Genomic DNA, 24,345 nt, shown 5'->3' with positions numbered 1-24,345 from the left:
GGACTAGTAGAAAGGAGTGAGGCATACACTATGTAATTATTCTAGCATCAGTGCCCATGTCACCCTTCTTATGAATCATGGGAAACCATGGATGGACATTTCCCTTCTGTTTTTTTTTTTTTTTGCATTAATATTTGCAGCATTCCACTTCCTGTAAATTTGTAGGGAAATTTCATTAATGGTCCAAAAGTAATAAGAAAATGAAAACAAGAAAGAGTTTAATTGTAAATCATCTGTTTGCCTCAGGGGACAATACAGCAACCATCCATGCAAGACCAAGCAGGAGAGTGGACACAAGACTGGAGGGAAAGTAGGACTGCAAAATTTTCACAAGAAATGTACGTCCCCGCTGAGACAACAAACGCTGATCCTTTGATGAATGAGTGGGAAATTGGGAAATTGACTGGCGACCAGTCAACAGTAGGGTCAGCTTAGATAGCTACCATAACATCCACAAAGTAAATATGCAGCTGAATAAACAAAGTCTATGAGTGCAGACATAATATCTGAAGATATGTGCAAGCATTTGACACAGTATTCAAATTTAAAAAGTGATGCAATTATATAATATTCATTACTTGAGGAGTTATAATTTAAATGAATGCTACAATCAATAGGAAGTAGTTTAATTTAGCATTGATCATGTGAGGCTCAAAATAGATTTTTTTTTGCTGTGTATTTCTGGTAAAATCTCACCCTGTTGCAACATACTTCTTACTACCTTCTTGACATTTCATAAACAGGACCTGGAAGACACGTAACAAGGAAGACATATGCATAAAGTATGTATATATATTTTGCATATCTGTGATGACACTTGGCCGGATGGACGTATACAACTGGTTGTGAGGTATTTGTCATTATTCAGTTTTAGAATTCATGATTGATGGCTATATAATGTATATTTTAGTAATGGATCTGACAGAGAAAAATGATAAATAGCAGCAGATGAGGACATAAAGTATATTGCTTTTGCAGTAAAATGTTTGGAGAAAATTTCTCATGCATTTTGATGAAAAGTGTCCCGCTAATGTTTTGTTGGCACAATATATATTGCTTGATACTAAATTTTAGCATCTTAAGATATTTTTTGTAGGAGTGACAGAAATAGCACTTTACAAGAAAAGTGTGTTCATAATTGCTCTTTCGGTGACTTGTGCACAGTATATGTTTTGCTTGAAATTATACATAGATTGAAATTTGATAGGTGTATTCTAAGCATGTAACTGGGATAGGCTCCAGCACCCTCTGGAACCCTAATGGGGACGAAACGGTTCAGAAAATGAGATGAGATTCCAAGCATGTATAAACATGGAGAGAGATTCTTAGTTAATTCATTTATATTTTCTCAGGAAGGAGTATAACTAATTGCAAAACTATTATTGTTCTGTTTCCAAGTTGGTTAGTAGCAGTGGTACTACCTTATTTTGTCTCTGAGTTGATGACATTTTTTATGGAGGGGCCTGGCAGTTGTAGTACAATTTGAGCTTGTTTTAACGGTAAAGTTCTGCCAAAGAAAAGCTGCTGGCATTTTAGTTAATTTATTTAAAATTGTGTAGGTGAAAGTTGGGATTCAAACCCTATCCATCAAAATTGCAAGGCAGGCACGCAAACCACTCGCTCAACCAAATGCAGTTATAGAGAAGGAGAGGGGGGAAAAAGTGTATTACATGCAAGAAGTCATCTGGAAATAATGTCTCCTTGCTGATAGGTCGCTCAGCTCCATCAGACGTGCCTGCACGGTCATGGATTGGCCTGCAGCTCTTCTGCCAACCCTCCACTCGCCCTCCCCAGCTCTCCACCTCCTTCATCTGGTCATTGGCTCTTTTGAGTGGGGGCTGTGGGGGGTGGGGGTGGGGCCGGGGGTCTAGGGGGGCTGCCGATCGCTCAGTACCAGCATCAGTCCAAAGGATTAAGCGAGGATGGGGTGCGAAAACTAAAACGCGAGCGGCATTTTGGAGCCTCCGTCTGCATGCACAATGAGCCTTGCGCCTATGTGGTGAGGACATCGCAGTACCTGTGAAGATGTTCTGCGCCAGGCTGAAGGAACTCAACATATCCGGAGAGTGTCCGTTCTCCAAAAGCAACCAGAAGGAGGAGGAGGATGACGAGCAGCATGGAGATGCCGGGGAGAGCTCGGTTGTGCACGGTGGGAGAAGAAGGACGCGTGATATCGCACCGAGAACGAGGAGCAGCAGAGCCAAAGTCAACCTACATACTCTCGGAGAAAGCATTCGCAAACTGGCGTGTCCCCAGGTAGGTGCTAACGTGCTCAGAATAGAAAGGGTCGCCTTAAAATGAACATTGGCTACCATTTAAGGATTCCTCCAATCCCCCATCCCATACTAATTAACTTTACTATATAGTTTCAGAGACTCCATGCTGCCCTCCAAGGAATGATGAACCAAAGAGGGAGTTCTGAAAGGTAATGTTATCTTCTTTGATGCACAAAGTTGGATTTATTGAACAAGGAACAGCACGTATTGATGAACATATTCCTATTCATGTTAATGAACACCCACACACACCCACACAAGCAGGGTGTCCCCCGCTTCTGGCCTGAAGTCAGCTGAGATAGGCTCCAGCACCCCACGCAATAAGGATAACAGCCAGGCTTTAAGATGTTTGGTGCAGAGTTTCAGAGATGGGAGTTCATGTATGGTAATTAGTATTTAGTTCCAGGTATGTGAGGTACAGAAAGAGAAGGTGCTTTGACTGACCACTCTTATTGAAGGGAACTACACAGTCACCTCTACAGCCAGCCCTTGTTGATGTGTTGGATTTTTTGTACAAAATCTTGCAGTGGAGGAGGTGCTATGTAATGGAAGATTTGTAAACTAAGGTGGCATCTGCATATTTAACACTATTGTCCCAATTCAGACATTTGTGTTTTTTTTAATATCTGAAAGTGGTGGTAAGTTTTTGCTTTTCTGTCCAATACTTAAAGAACTTGCTTATAAAGAGTTTCAATTGGTTTTTGTCTTATCTTGCAGGCCAATGACCAACTTGTTAGGCAGTAAGTCATGTGTGATATGATCTTTGTGTCAAAATATAGTTTTGCTGAGATTTTGTTCTATCAGAGGTCAGTTCACTTTTTGGAACTGTCTGAATTATGTGAATTACCTGGTGCTGGTCTGTCTTAGAAATAAATATTAACGTTTTAAATCTTGGCATCCAACTTTAAATGTGTAAAGTTGTTATAATAATAATAATAATAATTAATTGCTATTATGCTTGGGACTTGTTTTTTTTTGCCGTTCGTGCAACTTCCTCCCCACGCTTTTGTCTTAAGTTGTGGCTCTCCCCATATGGCGGTCTACGGGAAAATAGGATGAGCTTTAGTATTCCACGGTGAGAAGAAGGTTGGGGACATGTGCCATTTTATTTGGAGGCCCTAAAACGGTCGCAGGTGCATATGCTCTCTCTCGTTTAATATGAATATCAATTATTCATTCAATTTTCATCAGGTAATTTTAATCCCTTACACAGAAACATTTTAAAAAGATGTAACCATTTATTTTTTATAATACAAAAACTGGGATTTCAATAGGGATGTACAGAGTTATAAACACTCTTTTTCACACCCATGGTTGAAGGATCACTACACTAATTCATCGTGTCTGTGTGTAGGTGTTTTGGGCAGAATAGTCAAGTCATTTTATTGCTTTTGGCACATTCATCTGTCTTGGAAACATAACAGAGTGTTTGTATCGGAATCAGTTATTAAACAACGTATTATTTCAGGTTTGAAATTATTTATAGAGATAAAAAATACTGATTCTAAACATTGGAAATTTATGTTGTCATTCTTTATGACATGTTTTCCTCTAATATACAAAGTATATAGCAATATTGTCAAATGATAGTAGCTGTAGTGATGATAGTGCAAATGCTACTTAATAGTATTTGTAGATGTGTTACTGGATAGCAATTTTGCAGGCTGATTTGTATGAAATTATCTCAGCCTTATGTGGTAACTTTATCATTGTTTTTGCAGCTTTGTATTTTGTTGCACAGACTGCAGAGATGAACCGGAGCATTTGATGGAAATGATGAACGCGTACTCAACCAAAACAGGTAAGACTCATTTCACATTTGACAATTATAATGCTCAGTGTTTGAACATAGTGTAACTTTTGAGTCAATAATGTGAGAAAGTCATTTTGAAAATTCACATGTATCCTACCTAAATTGTAGAAATTAAATGGATGGATATTTCAAAATGACTGTTGTAAAACGTTATTAAAACCACAAAGTTAGTGTTGTCCCAGGAATTTTGGGCTAAATTTACAATACTTCACAAAAGGTCACACTCCCTCTGCACTTTTATGTAAATATTTTGGTGTCCTAGACATTCTGCAGGATAGCAAATATCCCAGAAGCTGCAAAAGATTGTTCAGTAATACGGATTGAAGGACCTACGTTTTTTTTCCATTTAAATTTAAAGGAGAAACTCAAAGATTTGTAAATTCTATGAGTGATTAAGTCAGTAATAAATTTTTTTTGGGGGGGAAACCCTGTTTTTTTTGTCTTTTTTTTAAATAGATATCACTAAATAAATCACACATCGATGATACAGTCAGTATGCAGCTTGTCTAACAATGTAAATGTACTGTACCTTCAGCATTTCATTATCCTTCCCTCAGCGATCCCGATGGAAACCTTGAGAGTGTCTCTCGGGGAGGAGCTCTTCCACATGTGCTACGAGGAGGACGGCCACATTTTGCGGGTGGTAGGGGGCGCACTTCATGACTTCCTCAACAGCTTCAACGTGCTTCTGAAGCAGAGCAATGCCCCCCAAGCAGATGGAGGGGATTGCGTAAAGGAAGTGTCGGTGCTGTGCTTGGACAAAGATCCGGGTCTGCTCACTGTCTATTTCTTCAACCCCCGCCCCACCACTGAGCTTTTCTTCCCCGGGGTCATCAAGGCGGCCGCCCGTGTGCTCTATCACACCACAGTGGATGTTCTGATGGACCCCCCCAGTGCCAAAGACAGCATCCTTCAGTCCAATCCTCAGCACAGTCTTCTTTACACAGTGATTGTCAAAGGCGATAAAAGCCTGAGCCCCAGTCCTCTGCGGGCGACCTCAGCCGGGACCCTTCCTACCTCTTTGTTCTCCACTATCTTCCCCTTCCATCTAATCCTGGACCAGGATCTTGTTCTGGTGCAAATCGGACACGGGCTCAGGAAGAGACTGAGCAGGAAGGACGGCCTCAGGCGTGCTTCCAGCTTCCAAGAACACTTTGCCATCGTGCGGCCTCAGATTAAATGCACCTTCCAAGGCATGCTGACCATGCTCAATACCCAGTTTGTCCTTCGGATCAAGCACGGGGTCTTGGGAGCTGACAATACAGTGAAGGTAAGTCCAGATTCCTGAACACAACCAAGCAGGATGTTTTTCGGTCAATCTTATTTGCTGTACTGCTCAGTCCAAGGCGGAGATCATCATTTTACCACCAACTGAGATCCAAAGCAAATGTCAGAGGCTTTTCCTCCATCAAAGGCTCGGTCTATTTATGGAAGGGTGCGACTGGTCGCCATGAAAAGAACTCAGAGATTTAACTATTCTCACAGTTGCAGGAGGAGCTGTTTAAAAAATACAGTAATCTGCCTGTATTAGAAGGGATGAAGGAACATATTAAGCGACAGTACATAAACCACAAACCTTGATGCTTAATCAATTTGACAAAATCTGAAATGAATCATACAATCTTACCTTCAACAGAAAAGTCCGACACATTAATTGATTTAAAAAATGTGCTGGAAGTGTGCATGTTAATAGCAGCAAAGGATCCTCTTTTGTCTCCAAGATTTTCCCATGTGGGCACATCCACTGCAAAACAGACAAAACCATGTTACAGTACAATACATCCGCAAGGTACTGGTTTCTCCTCTCATCTTTTTCCACAAAACAATTACTCTTGGAAAAAAGATATTATCCATTCAACATGAATTACTGGTCAATAAGGTCTTTGACTAAAGGTGGAAATTAGCCATAGGCTAAATTCTTACATAATCACATATATTCATTAATATGTTTTGTCCTTTTATCAAATAAATCAAACTCAGTTTTTCCATCGGTATTCAATTTAAATGAGCAACATGTTTTTTTAAAGGCAACCCAATATACACCAAAAGTATCAATTCATAATTCCGAAACAAAAATAAAATCTATAATCTACAGCATATTGCATATGTTAGAGAAGGCAGACATTGGTCAGATGACATTTGTCGTGTTTAGAAATGGCATTCCCCTGAAATATAAATAAATATTCTGGCTCTGGCATGGATGACGTATTTATGCACTGAAGAGCTGCCAATACTTTGTTTTCCTAGTCATAACACATGATGTGAACCACTCCAAATTTTCCACCTTACATCAGCTGCCGTTGATGGCAGTAGATAATCATTCAAACTCACTGCCATCCCCTAATAGATTGGAAATCCCTCACCGTCAGATGGCGGCTCAATCTAAACGATTTGTCTTTTCAGCTCATGGACCTCAAGGGCCAAATGATCTACGTTTCCGAGTCTAACGTCATCTTGTTCCTGGGTTCGCCGTGTGTGGATAAGCTGGAAGAGCTAACGGGCCGCGGCCTCTACTTGTCCGACATTCCTATTCACAACGCATTGCGCGATGTGGTCCTTGTTGGCGAACAGGCCAAAGCACAGGATGGTCTGAAGAAGCGTCTGGGCAAAGCCAAAGCGGCATTGGAGCAGGCTCACCAGGCGCTTGAGGAAGAGAAGAAGAAAACAGTGGACCTTCTCTTCTCCATCTTTCCTGGCACTGTAGCACAGCAGCTGTGGCAGGGTCAAACGGTCCAAGCCAAGAATTTTGAGCAAGTCACATTGTTGTTTTCCGACTTAGTAGGCTTCACTGCTGTCTGCTCGCTGTGCACGCCGATGCAAGTCATCACCATGCTCAATGAGCTGTACACCAGGTTTGACCACCATTGTGGGGAGCTTGATGTTTACAAGGTAAGTGCACCTTCTTTTAATTGTACATTAATGACATTGCCACCAAGTGCCACAACTGGGATTATTTCATTTTAGATCAACGGCAGGGATTTTGCAACCTGTTGCGAAAATTGTTTGGTTATTTTGTAATTTATGAAGTACTACAATGTGTGGCTAGGATGCTTGGCCAGATCTACAGTACTTAGAAAGCTATACTTTCAGCCACAATTCATACACATTCACACACAGACTAAACAAACAACTTGACTCTAGCTTCTGACTCATAGGCAACAAAAAGAAAGGAAACGAAACAACAAAACAAACAAACAATGATTACACTTTTGGAATGTCGCTCATCTCATCTCAATTTCTGAACCACTTTATCCTCACTAGGGTCACGGGTGGGGCTGGAGCTTATCTCAGCTGACTTCGGACCGGAGGCAGGGGGAACCCTGAATTGGTGGCCAGCCAATCGCATGGCACAAGGGGACAAACAACCATTCACACTCACACTCATACCTGGCGGCAATTTAGAGTTTCCAATCAGCTTACCATGAATGTTTTTGGAATATGGGAGGAAAACAGTACCCAGAAGAAACCCACACAGGCCCGGGGAGAACATGCAAACTTCACACAAGTGGATCGACCTGGATTTGAACCCAGGTCTCCCACTGTGAGGCCAACAGAATAACCACTCATCCACCGGGTCCGCCACATATGGAATGTATCCGTTGTAGTCTTTAGGTTCTCACATAGAGAGGTGTGGCCTATATCCAGCAAAATTTCAGCTTTGAACTGGGCTACATCATTTCTACCGTGTGCCTTGGGATTTGCTTCTTGGTTTTCCTCCTGGGTCGAACAGTTTTCTACAATACGATGCTCTATGTGAAAAAAAGTACAAAAAATGGTTTGTTAATATGAGTTATAGCATAGATTAATGGCATTTCAATTCAAATGAGTTCATATGAATTATACTCATATGTTTTTGTATCATAACATAATATAAAAGAACCATTATTAATTCTGTCATTCAGGATAGACACTTCCAAAGCAATTGAGAGATAAGTGCTTGATTCGTGACTTTATGTCCGTGATGTGATTAATTCAAACCACATTTTTACCTTTAAAGAACAAATGGAAACAAAATCGAACCCGAACAAGTTTGAACTATGTTTTTTGTTATAAATCTAACTTTCCATTAGTAGTTCCCAAGATAGTGAAGTGATTCAGTCTTTTCAAGTGCAACGGACTGCTATTTATAACAAGCTTCAATTTTTAAAGCACCATGCCCTTTTATTTCTGACAGAAGACTCAATTGAATATATGTAGCAGATAGGACCATCAGATTTTCACCCTGAGTGATTTGCATCAAATACCTGCAGAATGACGCCGGGAGTCTGTATCAGTCATCGGCGAGGGCTGCCAAAGGCTGTAGGCTATAAACAACATGTCAGCCAAGCCTTAACAAAGATATAGCTACGTATTTGGCAAATGCATCGTAAAGACGCAATGAAGCTCCTTCAGGACCCTGTTCCACTCTGCTTGTATATGTCTAAAAATAGTTTCATTTGTCTGTGTCACATAGTTGTCGACTGCTCTCTAGTTACATGAAAGCAGATGACTTTAAAACAGCAAAAATGAAGTACAATAGAGATTTTATAGCTGTCAGCTTTCAGTACTCTTATCTTGTCCTGGAGGATGGAAGACAGATGGTCCTCCACTTCAATGTGTTCCTCATAGCGTTAAAAGTTTCTTTTTTTTAATTAATGATAATATATAGTCATCTAGAAATCATGGAGGGTTCTGAATATGTAAAGATATTTCTGAGATTTGCTTCTAAATACATGATATATATTTGAAGATAAGTGCTGAAAATCTTCCAAAAACTTTCTTTCAGCAATTTAGTGCTGGGTTATAGCAAAAAAAAGCTACTTTTTATGACCTCCTCAACTGCATTTTTCCACAGGAGAGCCTAAATGAGAGATCTACTGCTATTAGTAAAAAAAAAAAAAAAAAGTTTATTGCTATTGGCCACAAGTGCAACTTCCTCATTCAAATTGTAACTACACTATCAAGCCAGGCCGAAAGGTTACAGCACTGACACAATAACATCTTCTCTCGAGTGTTTATGTGCAAGCAAATTGTCCATAAAATGTAGCCAAAAGATATTCTCTCCGAGCACACGGCAGTAGATTTGTGTGCAAGGTGAGCCAAAAATGACCATGAGAGATGTTTCGCCAAGTCTTGTTGGCGAAATCTTGAGTGTTTTGTAGCCTTAAGAAACAATCTAGTCTGTTTGCTAGCACCCCTCATTGGTTCAAGCAAATAATTCATTATTTTGACTCCCATTTCACTGGGCTGTTACTTATGAAATAGGAATATATTCATGAAAAAGGAATGATTGATAATGGGTGGAAATAGATGTGAATGTGAGTGAAAATGGTTGGTTGACCATGTTTTTTTCCCCTGTACGTATGTGTCCTGTGAGTGTCTGGTAACAAGTCCAGGGTTTTCATGTCCTCTTGCCCAAAATATGCTTGGGTAGGCTCCATCAAACCAGCAACAAATAGGAATAAAACTATACTTGTCTTGAAACAATTTTCAGCAATTAAGCACACATTGTCACGATATACTGAAACTATCTTGTTCTAATACGTGCTGGTGTGATCTGTGTTCAGGTGGAGACTATTGGGGATGCCTATTGTGTAGCTGGTGGCCTACATAAGGAGAGTGACACTCATGCGGCCCAGATTGCACTGATGGCCTTAAAGATGATGGAACTTTCTGATGAAGTCAGAACACCAACTGGAGAACAAATACAGGTGAGGGACCAGTTTTCCAAAACCCAGAAGAAAAAAACAAACCAACAAAGTAGCTTAATCTGTCTGGCAAACAAATCCAAATCAATTTTTATAAAACAACAGAATTCTGCTTGACTGATTATCTCACATTCCGCACAGTGAGACAGAAAATAATCAGATTTTGTTCTAAATTTACGTGGTTACTTTGTTTTGCAAAGTAGTTTATAACTTTGTCTACATGCGGACTTCAGCATGGATAAATGGTTGTGCTATTCCATCAGATAAACACAATGTTTTGAATATAAACAATAGTTGATGACTCTTTATGGTAATAAATGAAGCACACTCAAATGTTCTGGCCAATCACATCCCACAATTGACAACTCCGCCATTCAAATGATTTATCTAGGCTTATCCAGATTTATCCATCCATTCGTGCGACTGGATTTGTGCACTAAATCCAAGCTTACTAAAATTGAACTCAGGGCCACAGCTATAAACTGCATAAAGTAGTCATGTTAAATACGCATTTCTTATTTGCAGATGCGTATCGGCCTCCACACTGGTTCAGTGCTCGCTGGTGTAGTCGGAGTGAAGATGCCCCGTTATTGCCTTTTCGGTAATAACGTCACCCTGGCCAACAAGTTTGAGTCGTGCAGCCAACCCCGTAAAATCAACATCAGCCCGACCACACACAGGTGACATCTCTGCGAGCTAGTGTCTTCCGTTTCCAAGGTTACCGTAGGGAAGATTGCATGTGCTAGACAGGAAACAGAAGGTTTCAAGGATTGCTGCCTTTTCTCCAGTGTCTAGTCAGTTGCCTTACTGATTTACGTTTTATTTGTGTACTCTTCATCCTAGATTACTGAAGGAGCGTCCAGAGTTTGTTTTCATTCCCAGGAGCAGGCAGGAGCTTCCGTCCAACTTCCCAGATGACATTGCTGGTATTTGTTACTTTTTAGAGGCTTCCATCAAAACTTCACAACTAATTCGGAAATGAAGTCCAGCTGTTGCAAAAAACAACACTCATATCAGTGCTTCTATATTAGAGTTGTCCAATTATTAACGTGGCTTAGTGTCTGTCTTCTTTGCGGCCGTTTCACAATACATTCGACCATTGATATTCCGGAGTTCGGCCTCACTGGACTTTGGCAAGTAATTGATGCTCGTGTTAAATATGTTTTGTTCAAGTAATATCACACTGAGTTGTTGTTACTGATTATGTTGGTTTTGATGCTCGGTTTATTCAGAGATTGGCAAAAAAGACTTAACCTCAATGGTGTATATCAGTGGTTCTTAGCCTTGTTGGCGTTACCCACTACCGAAGACAAACGCAGTAAGATTTTTGATTAGATGAGTCAAGGTGTGAGTGTGAGCAAACATGCTGGTAGACAGTACTTCTGTCAAAACATGAAAAATAAACTCGCTAAATTTGACTGGGCAGAAACATGTTACTTGGCATGTTTTTCGGCTGACAATAATGATGAATATTCTATTTACAGTTGCCATTATTTTGCCACCAAACTGTTTTTTTTTTTGCAATGTACTGAAAAATTGCCAATAGATTTTTTCAGGCAATAACACCAAATGTGAGAATCTTCACATCAATGATCAATGTATTCACACTTCTTCAGATATTTTAAAAGATATAACACTTTTCCAATTTTATCACGATCTACTCCATGACCCATGTTTATTGCAAAATATGTTTTCCCATGCAAAGTAATCTAAAGTCAATCAGTTCGTCCCAAGTTAAAGAAAAACATGTGAACATGAATGTACTGTATATATTGAACTTTAAAATGTATCACTTTCAGGACATTAATATCACGAGGTTCCACTGTTAAAGTGAATGGTTTTAGTAGCAATTCAAAACGATCCCAACAATGCAATTAATAGCCTGATCGCTTGTTGCAATTCTCAAATACTTTAGTTACTGCCTTGAAATCAAAGGTTTAGTATGTAAGATATCTCAACCTTCCCAGCAGTTTTGAATGCAGCATTCATAACATTCTCAAACCAGCACCATAATATTCTTGTTGACTAATATGAGGCAGTTGTAAAAAGGAAAACAAATGGATTTTGCAATATTTCCTTAAAAGCATCTTCAGCTAAAACCCAAACATGAGAATGGAAAATAGGTGATATTAATACAGTGTGAAAACTGATTTTAATCCTCAATTTGAGACACCACGGACTGTCGTTTTTTTTTTTTTTTTAAGATTGCTATTCACAAAGAAATGAATGATGCCAAAAAGTACATATTACTGAAATCTAATGTTACATTTTTAGGGAGACAAATTGCTTTTTCGGCTATCCAATGCAATGTTAGAATTTAAAATTAGTCTACCAATATTTTTCCTGTAGTAGTTTAAGGAATATTTCTCCTAAAATTTCTGTATTGCTGCTTAAACTTTTACATGTCTAAGCAATTTAAATGAAAAGTCCAAACTAGCTCTACGAATCATAGATTTTTAAAAGAAATTAATAAGGCTTTACAATGTACTATTTAGAATCAAGGTTCACAGAAAAGACTCAGGTGCCTTATGGGAAACAGGATCAAACGTTTTCTGTGAAATAAAATCAAAAGGTGGTCACTTTTGTTGCATTCTAAATGAATGCAAGCCACAAATTCTTCCATTAAAGTCTATATTTGAAATACATTAGTTAAACATTCCAGTACTGCAGTTTCTTAGTAAAGTATTTTTACGGTTTTCACTGCACACGTTTATACTCTATTTATTACATTGTTTTCATAGCACAAAGAGCATATAAGACATTATTATACAGTGAATGTCCTCCTATCACCCATAAGAATGTGCTTTAATTGTTACTGTACTGCAATGTAAACAAGAGTGCAATAAATACAAAATCAATGAACTTGAGTTGAATCTTTTTGAACCACAAACACCAATGTGAGGTGAAATATTCATATTCATTCATTCATTTTCTGATCTGTTTATCATCACAAGGGTCGCGGGGATGCTGGAGCCAGTTCCAGCCAACTTTGGGCAGAACGCGGGGGACACCCTGAATTGGTGGCCAGCCAATTGCAGGGCACGAGGAGAGAAACAACCATTCACGCTCACACCAATACCTATGGGAGTGTTCAAAAAGCCTACCCTAAATGTCTTTGCAATGAGGGAGGAATCCAGAGTACCCAGAGAAAACCCTCGCAGGCCCAGGGAGAACATCCAAACTCCGACTAGGTGGACTTACCTGGATTTGAACCCAGAACCCCAGAACTGTGAGGCGGACACGCTAACCACACATCCGTCGGTCTGCCTGACATTAAATAATATAAAAATAATAATAATATAATATAAAACAATAATAATATTAACAAAATTGCTATTTGTTATTAAATGTGCACGGATATTCTGATCTAGCAAAATGTATTTAAACCAACTGTATCTCCAATTATGAGTGAGTGGCTATAGTATTGTAAATATATGTCAGTTATTTTAGGTTTTAGGGCATATTAATATATGGGCTGCCATTGACTGTGAAAGACGTCTAATCATTTTTGCTTGGACAAGTGGGTTGCCTTCAAGGACAGTCAAAGAATTAATGGCTGTAAAAGATTTTGAAATGATATATTTATTTAGATAAAGCCTACATTTCAACAGACCTTTGTAGACATCTAAACAACAATGTATACTGTATATTTTGGCTGTTAAACAGTCGAACTAAAACTGTGCAGGGGTTCAGGATCATGAGCATCATCCAAACAAACCAAACTGCATTCTCATTGGCCTTCTTTTCCGTTACGTAATGTGTATTCTACCATACGATTGGAAACACGGGCTGTCAAACACAAACTGATGGAGCGAGGAGGTATGGACGCAGCAAAGACTATCAGCATCTGTAACATAACGATGACATTTCTATCCAAAGCGATTCTTTTTGCATAAAAAAGAAGAAAGACCAGACTGCAATATGGTACGTTTTTTTCATATGATATGATCTAAAGGTTGGGCAATCTATCGTTTTTTTCCGCTTAGCGTTTCTTCCCCTATTGGTTATTACTCGGTATATTAACAGGTGAATACAGTCATTTTAAAGACGTTCATGTTGCAGCACGAATATATCAAAACACGAGTTGGATGAGGGACAAAAGTGTTAAAATGCTGTTGTTTTTTGTGTCATGATCTTCTTTACAGTATGGTTTTGTGAATCACGCCTTGGAGCTGCTCGTTTTGAGGAATTACGGACCGGAAGTATGGGAAGACATCAAGTGAGCGTTTATGCTTTTATTTTGTTGATGACTACTGTAATTATCTATTTTTCGCTGGCGTTGGCATATAACATGTATGACTGGACGTAGGCAGTGAGATCTAACGTGACACAGGCCCATGGGACCCTTTTAATAATTAACAAACAAGATCATACATACCACAAGTTCATACTAGGTATACTATGTGATATTATTATGAGATCTGTATATTTCCATAATGGCTCTCATAATGTCAGGTGTTTGTTGCACATGAACATTTAGACGTGTAAAGAGTATTGCACAGGCCTGCAAAAGTTGTTGTTATTGTTTTAAAAATATATATAAATACTTTTTACTTAATTTGTTAGTTGCCACCCCTTCCTATCAATTAGATCGGACGCCTAATGCCGTCAATGGCACTGAAATATGAGTAGTTCTCACAGTTTAAATGCATTGGGCATCAATCGTTGTCAATTATTAGTTCAGTGAAAATAAATACATCACATGGTAATGCCACTTTAAATATTCTTCCCCTGATCATGATGATATGCTACAAATGATGATATGTTATATCAAAAGTCTTGAACTGCTCTACAAACAAGTTTCTAAAGTCACCTTTTTCTGTCCAACTAGACATTCTTAAATCAGTTGTGGATCATTTTCTCCCTGTCAATTAAAGCATATGAATAGTTTGATGTAAAAATGTAAAAAAAAAAACATCAACAAACCAAAAAAAAAAAAAAAAATATCAAAATTGTTACCCTGTTACTATATTTTAATAAGCCCACATTATGCCTATGATTCAGGCATCATTTAATTATCGATTACCGATTGTCTGCAAAAATTTTGTGAATATTGTTTCAAAAATAAAATAATGGTTTTAAACCAAAGAGCAGTAAGTGTCACTACTTCATTTGCAAACATTTAACCCTTGCAATGTCCTGCAAGAAATATAGTTGGACAATTGAAAAGGTGAAATGTGTAATAGACTTTATTTATGTGTTTGGAAGTAGATGTTTTTCCTTTGGTTGGAAATGTACAAAAAATAGCTTATGATTTATTTAGTGGGTCATTTGTGAAATTTGTAGAAAGGGCTGGTCACTCACTCAGATAAAATTGGTCCTGGGATGGGTTGTTGCTTATGCTGGGAGGAAAAGCTGTGGGAAAAGAATGTGCTCCAAGTGGCCTTTCAATGTGTTGCTCTTGAGCGCCTCCTTTTCTGTTGCAGTATAATGTCAACATGACATTTTTTAGCACGCTCACTCCATTGGGCCCTGAACCCGCCATGACCCTAAAAGAGGGAGGGGAAAAAAGTACAAGCGAAAGTCAAGAGCCGCAGCTGTCTTGTGTAAATGTTTCCAAAGTTGTTATTCTGCTGGGTGCAGACATATTGCATCTCACTGATATCTCATATACAATTCATCACCTACCATTTCTTTCCATTTTCAACTTAGATCCGAAGTTGAGCAATTGACAAATGAATGGCTATTTTCTATTACAGCATGCTTTTACACCTGCTATGGGTTGGAATTAATTGAGCAAATGTTTCCATAAATCAAGGTTGTTTCCCCAGTTTTAGCGGTACTAATTAATATCTCATTACATTTTCTCTTTGGTAATGATGCTGTATAGTACAGTGATACCCATGAGTGACTAAATATTTAAACGTGATTAACAGTTATGATAGCAAGTTCAATTACATTTTCATGTTGTGTTTGGTATAACATGAATTTCCCTTCTAGGAGGGAAGCGCAACTGGACATCGAAGGCCAGTTCCTCGTTCGAATAATTTACGATGACGCCAAAACGTACGATCTTGTTGCTGCCGCCAGCAAAGTTCTCAGTAAGTTTGTTCTTGTACTTATTGAGCTACACTGATCAATGTGAACATACCGAAAGAAGTTTGGAGTCAATATGTTTTAAAAATAAACAAAACTTGGTGTCCTCATTTAATGGATTACAAATGTCACAATTTCCAATCAAACAAAGACATTCACACTCCTTTTTAAAATCTATTTTACATAAAGGCTATAAAAAGGATGTATTTTAGCATACATGCCTTAATAGTTACTTCTATATCATTGCTAATGACTTACTATTTCAATTTTTCACATAAACCTTGACTGAATTTAACGAGATCATGAGAGCTGCTTACCTGAAGTCCCAATCGTCATTCACATTGCAGAGATTGATGCAGGAGACATCCTGCAGATGTTCGGGAAGATGTTCTTTGAGTTTTGCCAAGAGTCGGGATATGACACCATCTTGCGTGTGCTGGGATCAAATGTCCGGGAATTCCTTCAGGTAAAAGTCTGTCAACTTCGATATCTTTTTCCACATGATGACATTTTCATGCCTTATGAACAGTACCAAGCAGATTTTTTTTAAAAATTGGACCGCCTTCAAAACCTGAATTTAATTATCATTAGGCTGCGTTACTATCGCAATTCAGATTTTTTGTTAATTCTGACATTTTTGTTAAAGCTCTTAATGTTGCACAAGCATATTCGACTTACAGTGTGGAGGTTTTTGGTATATTTTCAGAATTTAGACGCCCTCCATGACCACTTGGGCACCATTTATCCAGGAATGAGGGCTCCCTCGTTCCGCTGCACGGATGCTGAGAAGGGCAACAATCTCATTCTTCACTACTATTCCGAGAGAGAAGGCCTGCAAGACATCGTGATTGGCATCATTAAAACAGTTGCACAGCAAATCCATGGCACAGAGATAGAGATGAAGGTCTGCTTTGCCCTTTTTTTTTTTACTCACAATTTTTTTTTACATGCTTTTTCTTGGCTTCTGCCTAATTGAAAAGTGCAGAGGAGAGACTGGATATGGTTGGGAATATTTTTAGATCTAGGAAATAGTGTCTCTTGCACCAAGTGCTCTCAGGGTGAATCTAGTTATTTGACCAAGTGCCATCATTTTAACCATTTATATACATACTTAATGAAGCAAGCTCACTCTCCAATGACTAACTAATGAAATGAGATTGGAAAATTTGATGCCACGACACTCTGCATTTGCTGCCCCCTAATGATTTAATAGAAGGATCATGCATTTTTAAGCATTGTGTGTGAGGAAAGAAAAAAAAACTGCAGACGTTCCAAATGTGAAGCCCAATCTGGGGAAATATTAGCCACGGTTGCTGTGGAAACAGGGCGCAGAGATGGTAGTCTGACGTCAGTGTGTCTTATGCCAACACTGATTAATGTCATCCTGGACGCGACTAATTCTACTATAATAGACTTGAGCTGAACAATGGTGTAATGCATATTATAGTACTTATATTCTATTGATGAATTGATTAATTAAGGATGTTAACAGATAATTTACGGACACTAGTCTCAATAATATTCTTAGCCGAGGTACAAAAGTATGCCCTTGTTAAATTCATTAAATGTTTTTTTTTATAATGAGGAAAATGAATATAAATTTTATTAAAAACATTTTCCTTAACCAATGTAGTCCTTTATAAGATTAAATACTATTTCTGGTATATATTAAAAACTTCATTTTAATACTATGAATTTAGTTTTTATCAGTATTAACTGTATTTAATGTCATTTTTACATTATTCTTTATAAATAGTATTACCATTAACAACTACAGCCGTTACTGCTTTGCCCTTTTATGTGGCACATTCATTCCTATGAAAAAAATACATCAACTTTAGACTCTTTTATGAGTAGCCCTTTAGTAGCTAAAGTAAAGTAATTCCTAATTAAAACAACAAATACTTGAGTGATATGTTCATATGAATGCACAGTGGGCCGGATTCAAGAACCTACAGAAAATCAAGGTCTTTCCATTTTGTGATGATACATAGATGTTTAATGTTTAACTTGAAATATAGATGATCCAGCCCAAGAGCGAGGAGTGTGACCACATCAAGTTCCTGATCGAGGAAAAAGAATCTGAGGAAGAGGCATTCTACGAAGATTTGGACGGCTTCGAGGAGAACGGCACGCAGGAAACACGGATCAGCCCGTACACTTTTTGCAAGGCCTTCCCCTTTCACCTCATGTTTGACAAAGACCTGATGCTCACGCAGTGCGGCAATGCCATTTACCGAGTGCTGCCCCAGGTCTGTTTGCCATTAGGCGACACTATTTTATTCATTATGTAGGGGTCAGTTATTTACAGTGCTGACATTTTGGCCACCTGTGTTGCACGTTTCTATTCATGACTAGCTTTTTTACGTCTGAATTATGCACATTTTCATTTGACTCTTAGCTCCAACCTGGTTCCTGCATCCTCCCTTCGGTTTTCTCCCTGGTCCGCCCGCACATCGACTTCAGCTACCATGGCATTCTTTCGCACATCAATACGGTCTTTGTCCTGCGAAGCAAGGTAGAATCATGTGTAAAAACATTTTGTGTACAGTTAAAAGATACATTGAATCAAAAAAAATTAACAAAGGAAAGTGTGGAAGCACTTTCTGCCCATTTTAGGCTGTTCTTGTGGTCGAATATTCAATGAAATGTTATTAAATGTGGTGCGACCCTGACAGGAGGGTCTGCTGAATGTGGAGACGGTGGAGAATGAGGACGAGCTGACAGGTGTGGAGATCAGTTGTCTGCGGTTGAAAGGACAGATGATTTATTTGCCCGAAGCTGAGAACATCCTCTTTCTTTGCTCACCTAGGTAAGACAATCCCACACCTCAGTGTTCACAGCACATTTGACCTATTTCCTGTTGTCATTGATGTTTCCTGAATAACATTTCCAGAAATCTGGAAATGAATTATGATTAGAGTAGGACCAGATTTATTTTTCAACTTTTACCATCATTAAATGAACAGGGCTTTTCTGTTGAAAAACATGATTTTCCGCAACCCTAAACCTTACAGAAGGAATCGAAAGATAGTCGAGTGAATTTTGAACCGTTTCAAAGTTAAAACAAAAAAGGGGATGGGATGAAAAAGATATATAATCTTATAAGTGATTACAAAGAAATATATGGTTTGCAAAAGCATTGCCACAAAAACATATTTTGTCGCCGTTTCCAAAGTGTGATGAACCTGGACGACCTGACACGAAGAGGCCTGTACCTGAGCGACATCCCGCTGCATGACGCTACACGGGACTTGGTGCTCCTGGGCGAGCAGTTCCGTGAGGAGTACAAGCTGACGCAGGAGCTAGAGATCCTCACCGATCGCCTGCAGCACACACTCCGGGCACTGGAGGATGAGAAGAAGAAAACAGACAGGTGAATGATCACATTCCCAGTTTAACCCTTCGAAACCCCTGAATTTATATCTAACAAATATACATAAATCAATTTGGGGATTAGCTCAGTACGTGATAATAATTTGTAAAAATAACAAATTAAATAATACTAAATCATAAGTTAAAGAATTAAGACATTAATTAAAATAATTTAATAATCATTGAAAAATGAAATAAATGTATGTTATTTTACATGGGGGACCATTTTATTTCTACTCTTTCAATGCTTTTATTTATTTATTTTAGGATTATTTTTAAAATTGTCAAATGAGTTGCTGTAATGATAATAGTTTTATGTTGCTAATTGCTCTTTTGGCTGTAAATGTGTCCAATTGACATATTTTAAACAATAATCCACCCCATTTAGTCTTGTGAAAGTGTCAGCAAGATGACAATCTATTGATTCTCAGCAAGTCTGACTTTCCACTCAAGGCTCAGCATTATTCATCTGGCAGGAGGGGAGCAGCAAATATTGAAAATATTGTAACAAATGCAGAGCTACAAATATCACAAATGAATTGTAATTTATTATGAATTTTTCATAAAAAAAAATACTAAATAGGCATTTTGTATCAAAGCTAAGAGAATTTCAAAAAATAAAGTTACAAGTAAAAAATAGGACTTTTGACCTTTTGCTGCTCTGTAAAAGGGCCCTAAAATATCGCAGTACCGTTAAAGGTATGTTTTGCTTGTAGCAAAAGACATGAATTCCATTGTAATTGATCCACATGAAAGCAAATAGGCCGGACTTGGGACGCTCCACTGCACAGCTTTTCGCGTGCCTGTAAGCTTTCAAACAAGCCTGCGTGCTCCAAGTGGTTGCCATAGAAACACAAGCCTTCCATCCAAAGGCAGCCAGAATGTAGAAAAGACAAAAAGGTGGTGGGTGAGCGAAAAAACGAGCATCCAAAAAGGACATTGTCCAATCTGGCCAATGGACAACAGAACTGCTCATCTTCCTAATTTTTTCCTTAATCTTTTTTTCCACTTTCAGGTTGCTGTACTCCGTCCTGCCGCCGTCTGTGGCCAACGAACTGAGACACAAGCGGCCTGTACCGGCTAAGCGTTACGACAATGTCACCATTCTTTTTAGCGGCATTGTGGGCTTCAATGCCTTCTGCAGCAAGCACGCCTCCGCCGAGGGCGCCATCAAGATCGTCAACCTGCTCAACGACGTTTACACCCGCTTCGACATCTTGACCGACTCGCGAAATAACCCCTATGTGTACAAGGTTGGAAACTTGATTTCGTATCTCATTACTTACCTTTCTTTAAAAACAGGATTTGAAACAAAACAAAACAAAAACGGACCTTAATCTGATAAAATTATTTCCCCCCCATAAATAAAATATTACTTTGTTCTAAAAAAAATACAATAATAGGATTCATTCCTTTAGAATAAATGACATATTCATCACAGTACAAGAAGTAGTACCTCAAATGATAACTTTATGGAAAAATGAATCCATTTATTCCAGTTGCATTATGTCTTTTTGTGTCCAAAGATACAATTTTAACCTTTGTTTTTTTTTCTTCAAAATTCCAGTTCCATTGTGATTTCAACTGCCCCAAAATACAACTTTATTCCCGAAACAAAAAATATATATAATATTTCCAGTTCCTTTATAGTTCCTTATACCTAAAAACTACTAGCTTTTTCTCATTCGGTTTAAACCGCCAGTAATCTTGAAATATTTGAAACCTGTTCCAAAGATTGATTCTCTGGACCACTTTTTCTCTCCAGGGTTGGGGGTGTAATAGAGTTCAGCCTTTTGCCCAAAGTCTTCTGGGGCAGGCTTTGACACACCCCCGTGAGGATAAGCAGCTCAGAAAATGGAAGGATGTGTGTTTGGATGCGGCCGTGATCCTTTCTGCAAAATTGTGACGTAACCCCCCTTATTGCGTGCTGCAACGGACTATTTATAGTAGTGGAGTTCTTGAGTTGTTAGCCCGGGGTAAAGTAGTACTGATTTCTAAACAACACAGAGCAGGTTTAGAGAGTGAGCATAGTGCTTTGTGGAGCTCACGTGGCAGATTTACACCCCAAGCTTTCAGGGGAAAATGCGCTCCGAGTCGAACAGACCCCAGCCGCGTCCAGCATAAGCCTCCATTGGCTTCAGGCACTGGGTCACCAAAAGAAGTCATATTTACTCTAGGAGTTGAATGGCCATCACCTCCATGTCTTAAAATTGATGTCAGCTTTTTTTTTGGCTGCTCTGCATCTTGAAAGATGTCAGTTGGCTCACGCGAGACAAATAAATTGTCAAATAAAGCAAATGATCTGATCGAAATATGTTTTCTGCAGGTGGAAACAGTGGGCGACAAGTACATGACGGTGAGCGGTCTGCCTGAGCCGTGCACCCACCACGCCAAATCCATCTGCCACCTAGCGCTGGACATGTTGGAGATTGCAGGACAGGTCAAAGTGGATGGCAAGCCCGTACAGGTGGGATTGGACCGCTTCAAATATTGCGACGTCGGAAGAATATTGATTTGATTGTCTCCACGTGACTTCAAAGCATTGTTTATATCACATTGGATACTGGTGGCATAAAATGGCTGTAGCTTTGTGGACCAGTTAAGGTTGATTGGACCTCTTCAGATACTAAACTTGACTTTTTCTTAACCCTTTAGTATAGGGCTAGTGAGGGTTTTATAATAATAACTTAACCATACAGACCATGGCTTGGGTTACATGACCTAAAATCTGATGGCCAAAAACAAGGAATATATGTTAAATTATAAAATAATAATGGTGTATACCAATAGTGCTAAAAGCCCACAAAGTTAGAATTTAAATATTATGAATTGTTTTACAAATTTCAAACTGCCATTGAATTGAAAAGTTCATAACTATTTGTAATGCTTAATTGCATCACTGACTGCATGGCATGTTTCCACGATAAAAGCTCATTTAATTTGGCCCCACACTGAAGAAGAGAGGAGTTTCATCGGAAAAAAACCCTCAAATCATCTCTCTACTTGAGCTAAAAATAGATTCTTTTTCAAGAGCGCCTTCACGCTCTAAAGACCACCACAGTGGCCCCCGCTTGACAAGAAATAGTCATTAGATTCCTTACAAGTACCTCTTGGGGAGCTGTTCTGGAAAGATTGTTGTCTTTGCAGATTACCATCGGGATCCACACGGGAGAGGTGGTGACGGGGGTGATTGGCCAGAGGATGCCACGCTACTGCCTTTTCGGGAACACCGTCAACCTCACAAGTCGCACCGAAACCACTGGGGAAAAAGGCAAAATCAATGTTTCAGAGTATACTTACAGGTGAGAAAAGGCATTGTGTTGTTTATTCACAATATAATGGACTAAATATGATTTTTTAAAAATAATTTTAAAAACTCATTGAAGTTGTTGGCTGCCATTGACAGCATTGGCAATCCAAACCCTTTTGCCTGCAAAGGGTGAATTAATTATCATCAGCCCCTTCCGCTATCACCAACAAAGCCATGCAATGGTTAAAATACTTAGAAAAACAATCAACTTTAGAATGTTACTTAAGACTTTTTGTATTCAGTTTTATTTAGTTTTTATTACAATTGTACTAATTTATTCGTTCATTTTCTAAACCGCGTATCCTCCCAAGGGTCACAGTGGGTACTGGAGCCTTCCATGTATGTTTTTGGAGTACCAGAAGTATCCGAAACCAGAGTACCCAGAGAAAACCCACAAAAAAACAATTAAAAAATAATAATTGCTACTATTTTAATGACCAAAAATAGTCACTTGTTATTTAAACAGTTAAATACTTTAATAGCACATTTTAATCAGCTGTCCATCTTTGAAAGGTCTCAATTGATTGTCTTCCAGGTGCTTACAGTCCGCCGAAAACGCAGACCCTCAGTTTCACCTGGCCTACCGAGGCCCAGTCACCATGAAAGGGAAGAAAGACCCCATGAAAGTGTGGTTCTTGTCCAGACAAGAAGTCCACTGAAAAGTCCTACTTAAGCTTCAACTTTAATCCATCAAATGGATTAAGTAGAATGAAAAAAAACATGGTTTTGATAATGATGCAAAGCTTGTTTATGACACTGTGCCATTGTGCTTCACTTTACTATAATATGCAGTCTATTTCAGCGAACACATTTAGATTAGTTTTTGTCCGAATAGCTGTATTTGTCAAGCACTTTTCACAGGCCAAATGCACAGTTATCTTTAACTCATCCAAAATGTTCAAGTCAAAATAAAAACTAACAATTTTTAATACTATACAGCATTATAAAGTATTTTAAATTCATTTTAAACACACCAACGTGCTGGATAAAGTTTTTTTCATTATTGGGTAGTGTAAAATATTTGAATCTTCATATATTTACTTTATTCCACATTCTACGTAGGTAGTATACATTTTATAGTTGCTTAATGTGTTTTTATCTTGTTAATGTGTGTTAAATATAAAGTATGTGAAGTCCTAAGTGTCTCTTAGCTTTCATTAAGGCACTCCCACTATTTACACTGTGTTTGGTTTGGTCATAAACTGACTTCTTCAAATCTTAGATACATGTCCTTTGCAATTTTAAAAAGGGGAAAAAAAGTAAGTTCTTGGAATCTATTTTAAAAACATGTTGGGGGCAATAGATTTCCTAATCCAATCTATTTTGACTTGGTGCGGCTGGTATTGATTATTCTTTTGTCTGTGTGATTCGTTTCGCTTTCCCCTCACCCTTAAACTGTTTTTGGGCCAACTGCTTTCTCTGAAAAATAAAAAAATAACAATCTAAAACAACCACAATGTGAGTTCTCAGCACACAAGATATACATGTGGTATATTATTCTGTCTATAAAGCAAATGTGTCCAAACTACAGTAGAAGCTTAAATTCAGCCTACATTCTATTGCACTTCTCAGATTTAACACTAGATAGAGCTAGTCAGTAATCTATTAGCTCAGGGGTCAAAACCTGACAAGATGTTCAAAACATTGTGGAAAAACTTTGGAGAATCTCTGTATTTTGTTTTACATAAATATAATTGAAGAATAAAAGAATGAAATTTTATAAATTGAGCTATTTTTGTTGTGATTTTCTTGACTTTTTAATGTTGGTGGATATTTTCCTTTGTTTTGCATATCTGAAGTACTTTGTTACTCTTAGTCCTTTACTCGTTTACTGCCATTGACAATTCT

At 38.4% G+C, this 24,345-nt stretch overlaps 2 protein-coding genes and 2 long non-coding RNA genes across 4 annotated transcripts; 2 read left to right on the top strand and 2 right to left on the bottom strand.

The window, feature by feature from the left end:
- Nucleotides 1-662: 662 nt before the first annotated feature.
- On the bottom strand, nucleotides 663-5,834 carry LOC144198016 (uncharacterized). Its single transcript, XR_013326644.1, has 3 exons — nucleotides 5,717-5,834; nucleotides 4,619-5,611; nucleotides 663-746 (listed from the first exon to the last, which is right to left on the bottom strand). It is a non-coding gene; the product is annotated as an uncharacterized LOC144198016 (long non-coding RNA).
- Nucleotides 1,867-12,638, top strand: gucy1a1 (guanylate cyclase 1 soluble subunit alpha 1). The gene is made up of 8 exons (XM_077718798.1): nucleotides 1,867-2,256; nucleotides 2,367-2,425; nucleotides 3,998-4,077; nucleotides 4,647-5,359; nucleotides 6,493-6,978; nucleotides 9,636-9,779; nucleotides 10,302-10,456; nucleotides 10,620-12,638. The coding sequence occupies exons 1-8, from the start codon at nucleotides 2,026-2,028 to the stop codon at nucleotides 10,756-10,758; spliced, it is 2,007 nt and encodes a 668-aa protein (XP_077574924.1). The 5' UTR covers nucleotides 1,867-2,025; the 3' UTR covers nucleotides 10,759-12,638.
- LOC144198015 (uncharacterized) lies at nucleotides 7,663-16,272 on the bottom strand. The gene is made up of 3 exons (XR_013326643.1): nucleotides 16,130-16,272; nucleotides 15,081-15,265; nucleotides 7,663-7,838 (listed from the first exon to the last, which is right to left on the bottom strand). It is a non-coding gene; the product is annotated as an uncharacterized LOC144198015 (long non-coding RNA).
- Nucleotides 13,555-24,225, top strand: gucy1b1 (guanylate cyclase 1 soluble subunit beta 1). Its single transcript, XM_077718800.1, has 13 exons — nucleotides 13,555-13,700; nucleotides 13,922-13,995; nucleotides 15,717-15,817; nucleotides 16,160-16,278; nucleotides 16,519-16,716; nucleotides 17,834-18,064; nucleotides 18,214-18,330; nucleotides 18,491-18,624; nucleotides 18,991-19,188; nucleotides 20,203-20,440; nucleotides 21,514-21,654; nucleotides 22,335-22,489; nucleotides 23,033-24,225. Exons 1-13 carry the CDS (start codon nucleotides 13,698-13,700, stop codon nucleotides 23,154-23,156), a joined length of 1,833 nt encoding a protein of 610 aa, XP_077574926.1. The 5' UTR covers nucleotides 13,555-13,697; the 3' UTR covers nucleotides 23,157-24,225.
- The last annotated feature ends 120 nt before the right edge of the window (nucleotides 24,226-24,345 follow it).

The sequence above is a fragment of the Stigmatopora nigra genome, chromosome 6 (assembly GCF_051989575.1).
Source record: "Stigmatopora nigra isolate UIUO_SnigA chromosome 6, RoL_Snig_1.1, whole genome shotgun sequence".
Classification (NCBI taxonomy): domain Eukaryota; kingdom Metazoa; phylum Chordata; class Actinopteri; order Syngnathiformes; family Syngnathidae; genus Stigmatopora; species Stigmatopora nigra.
The sequence above is the reverse complement of the archived record's forward strand: the minus strand, read 5'-3'. Positions and strand labels throughout refer to the sequence as shown.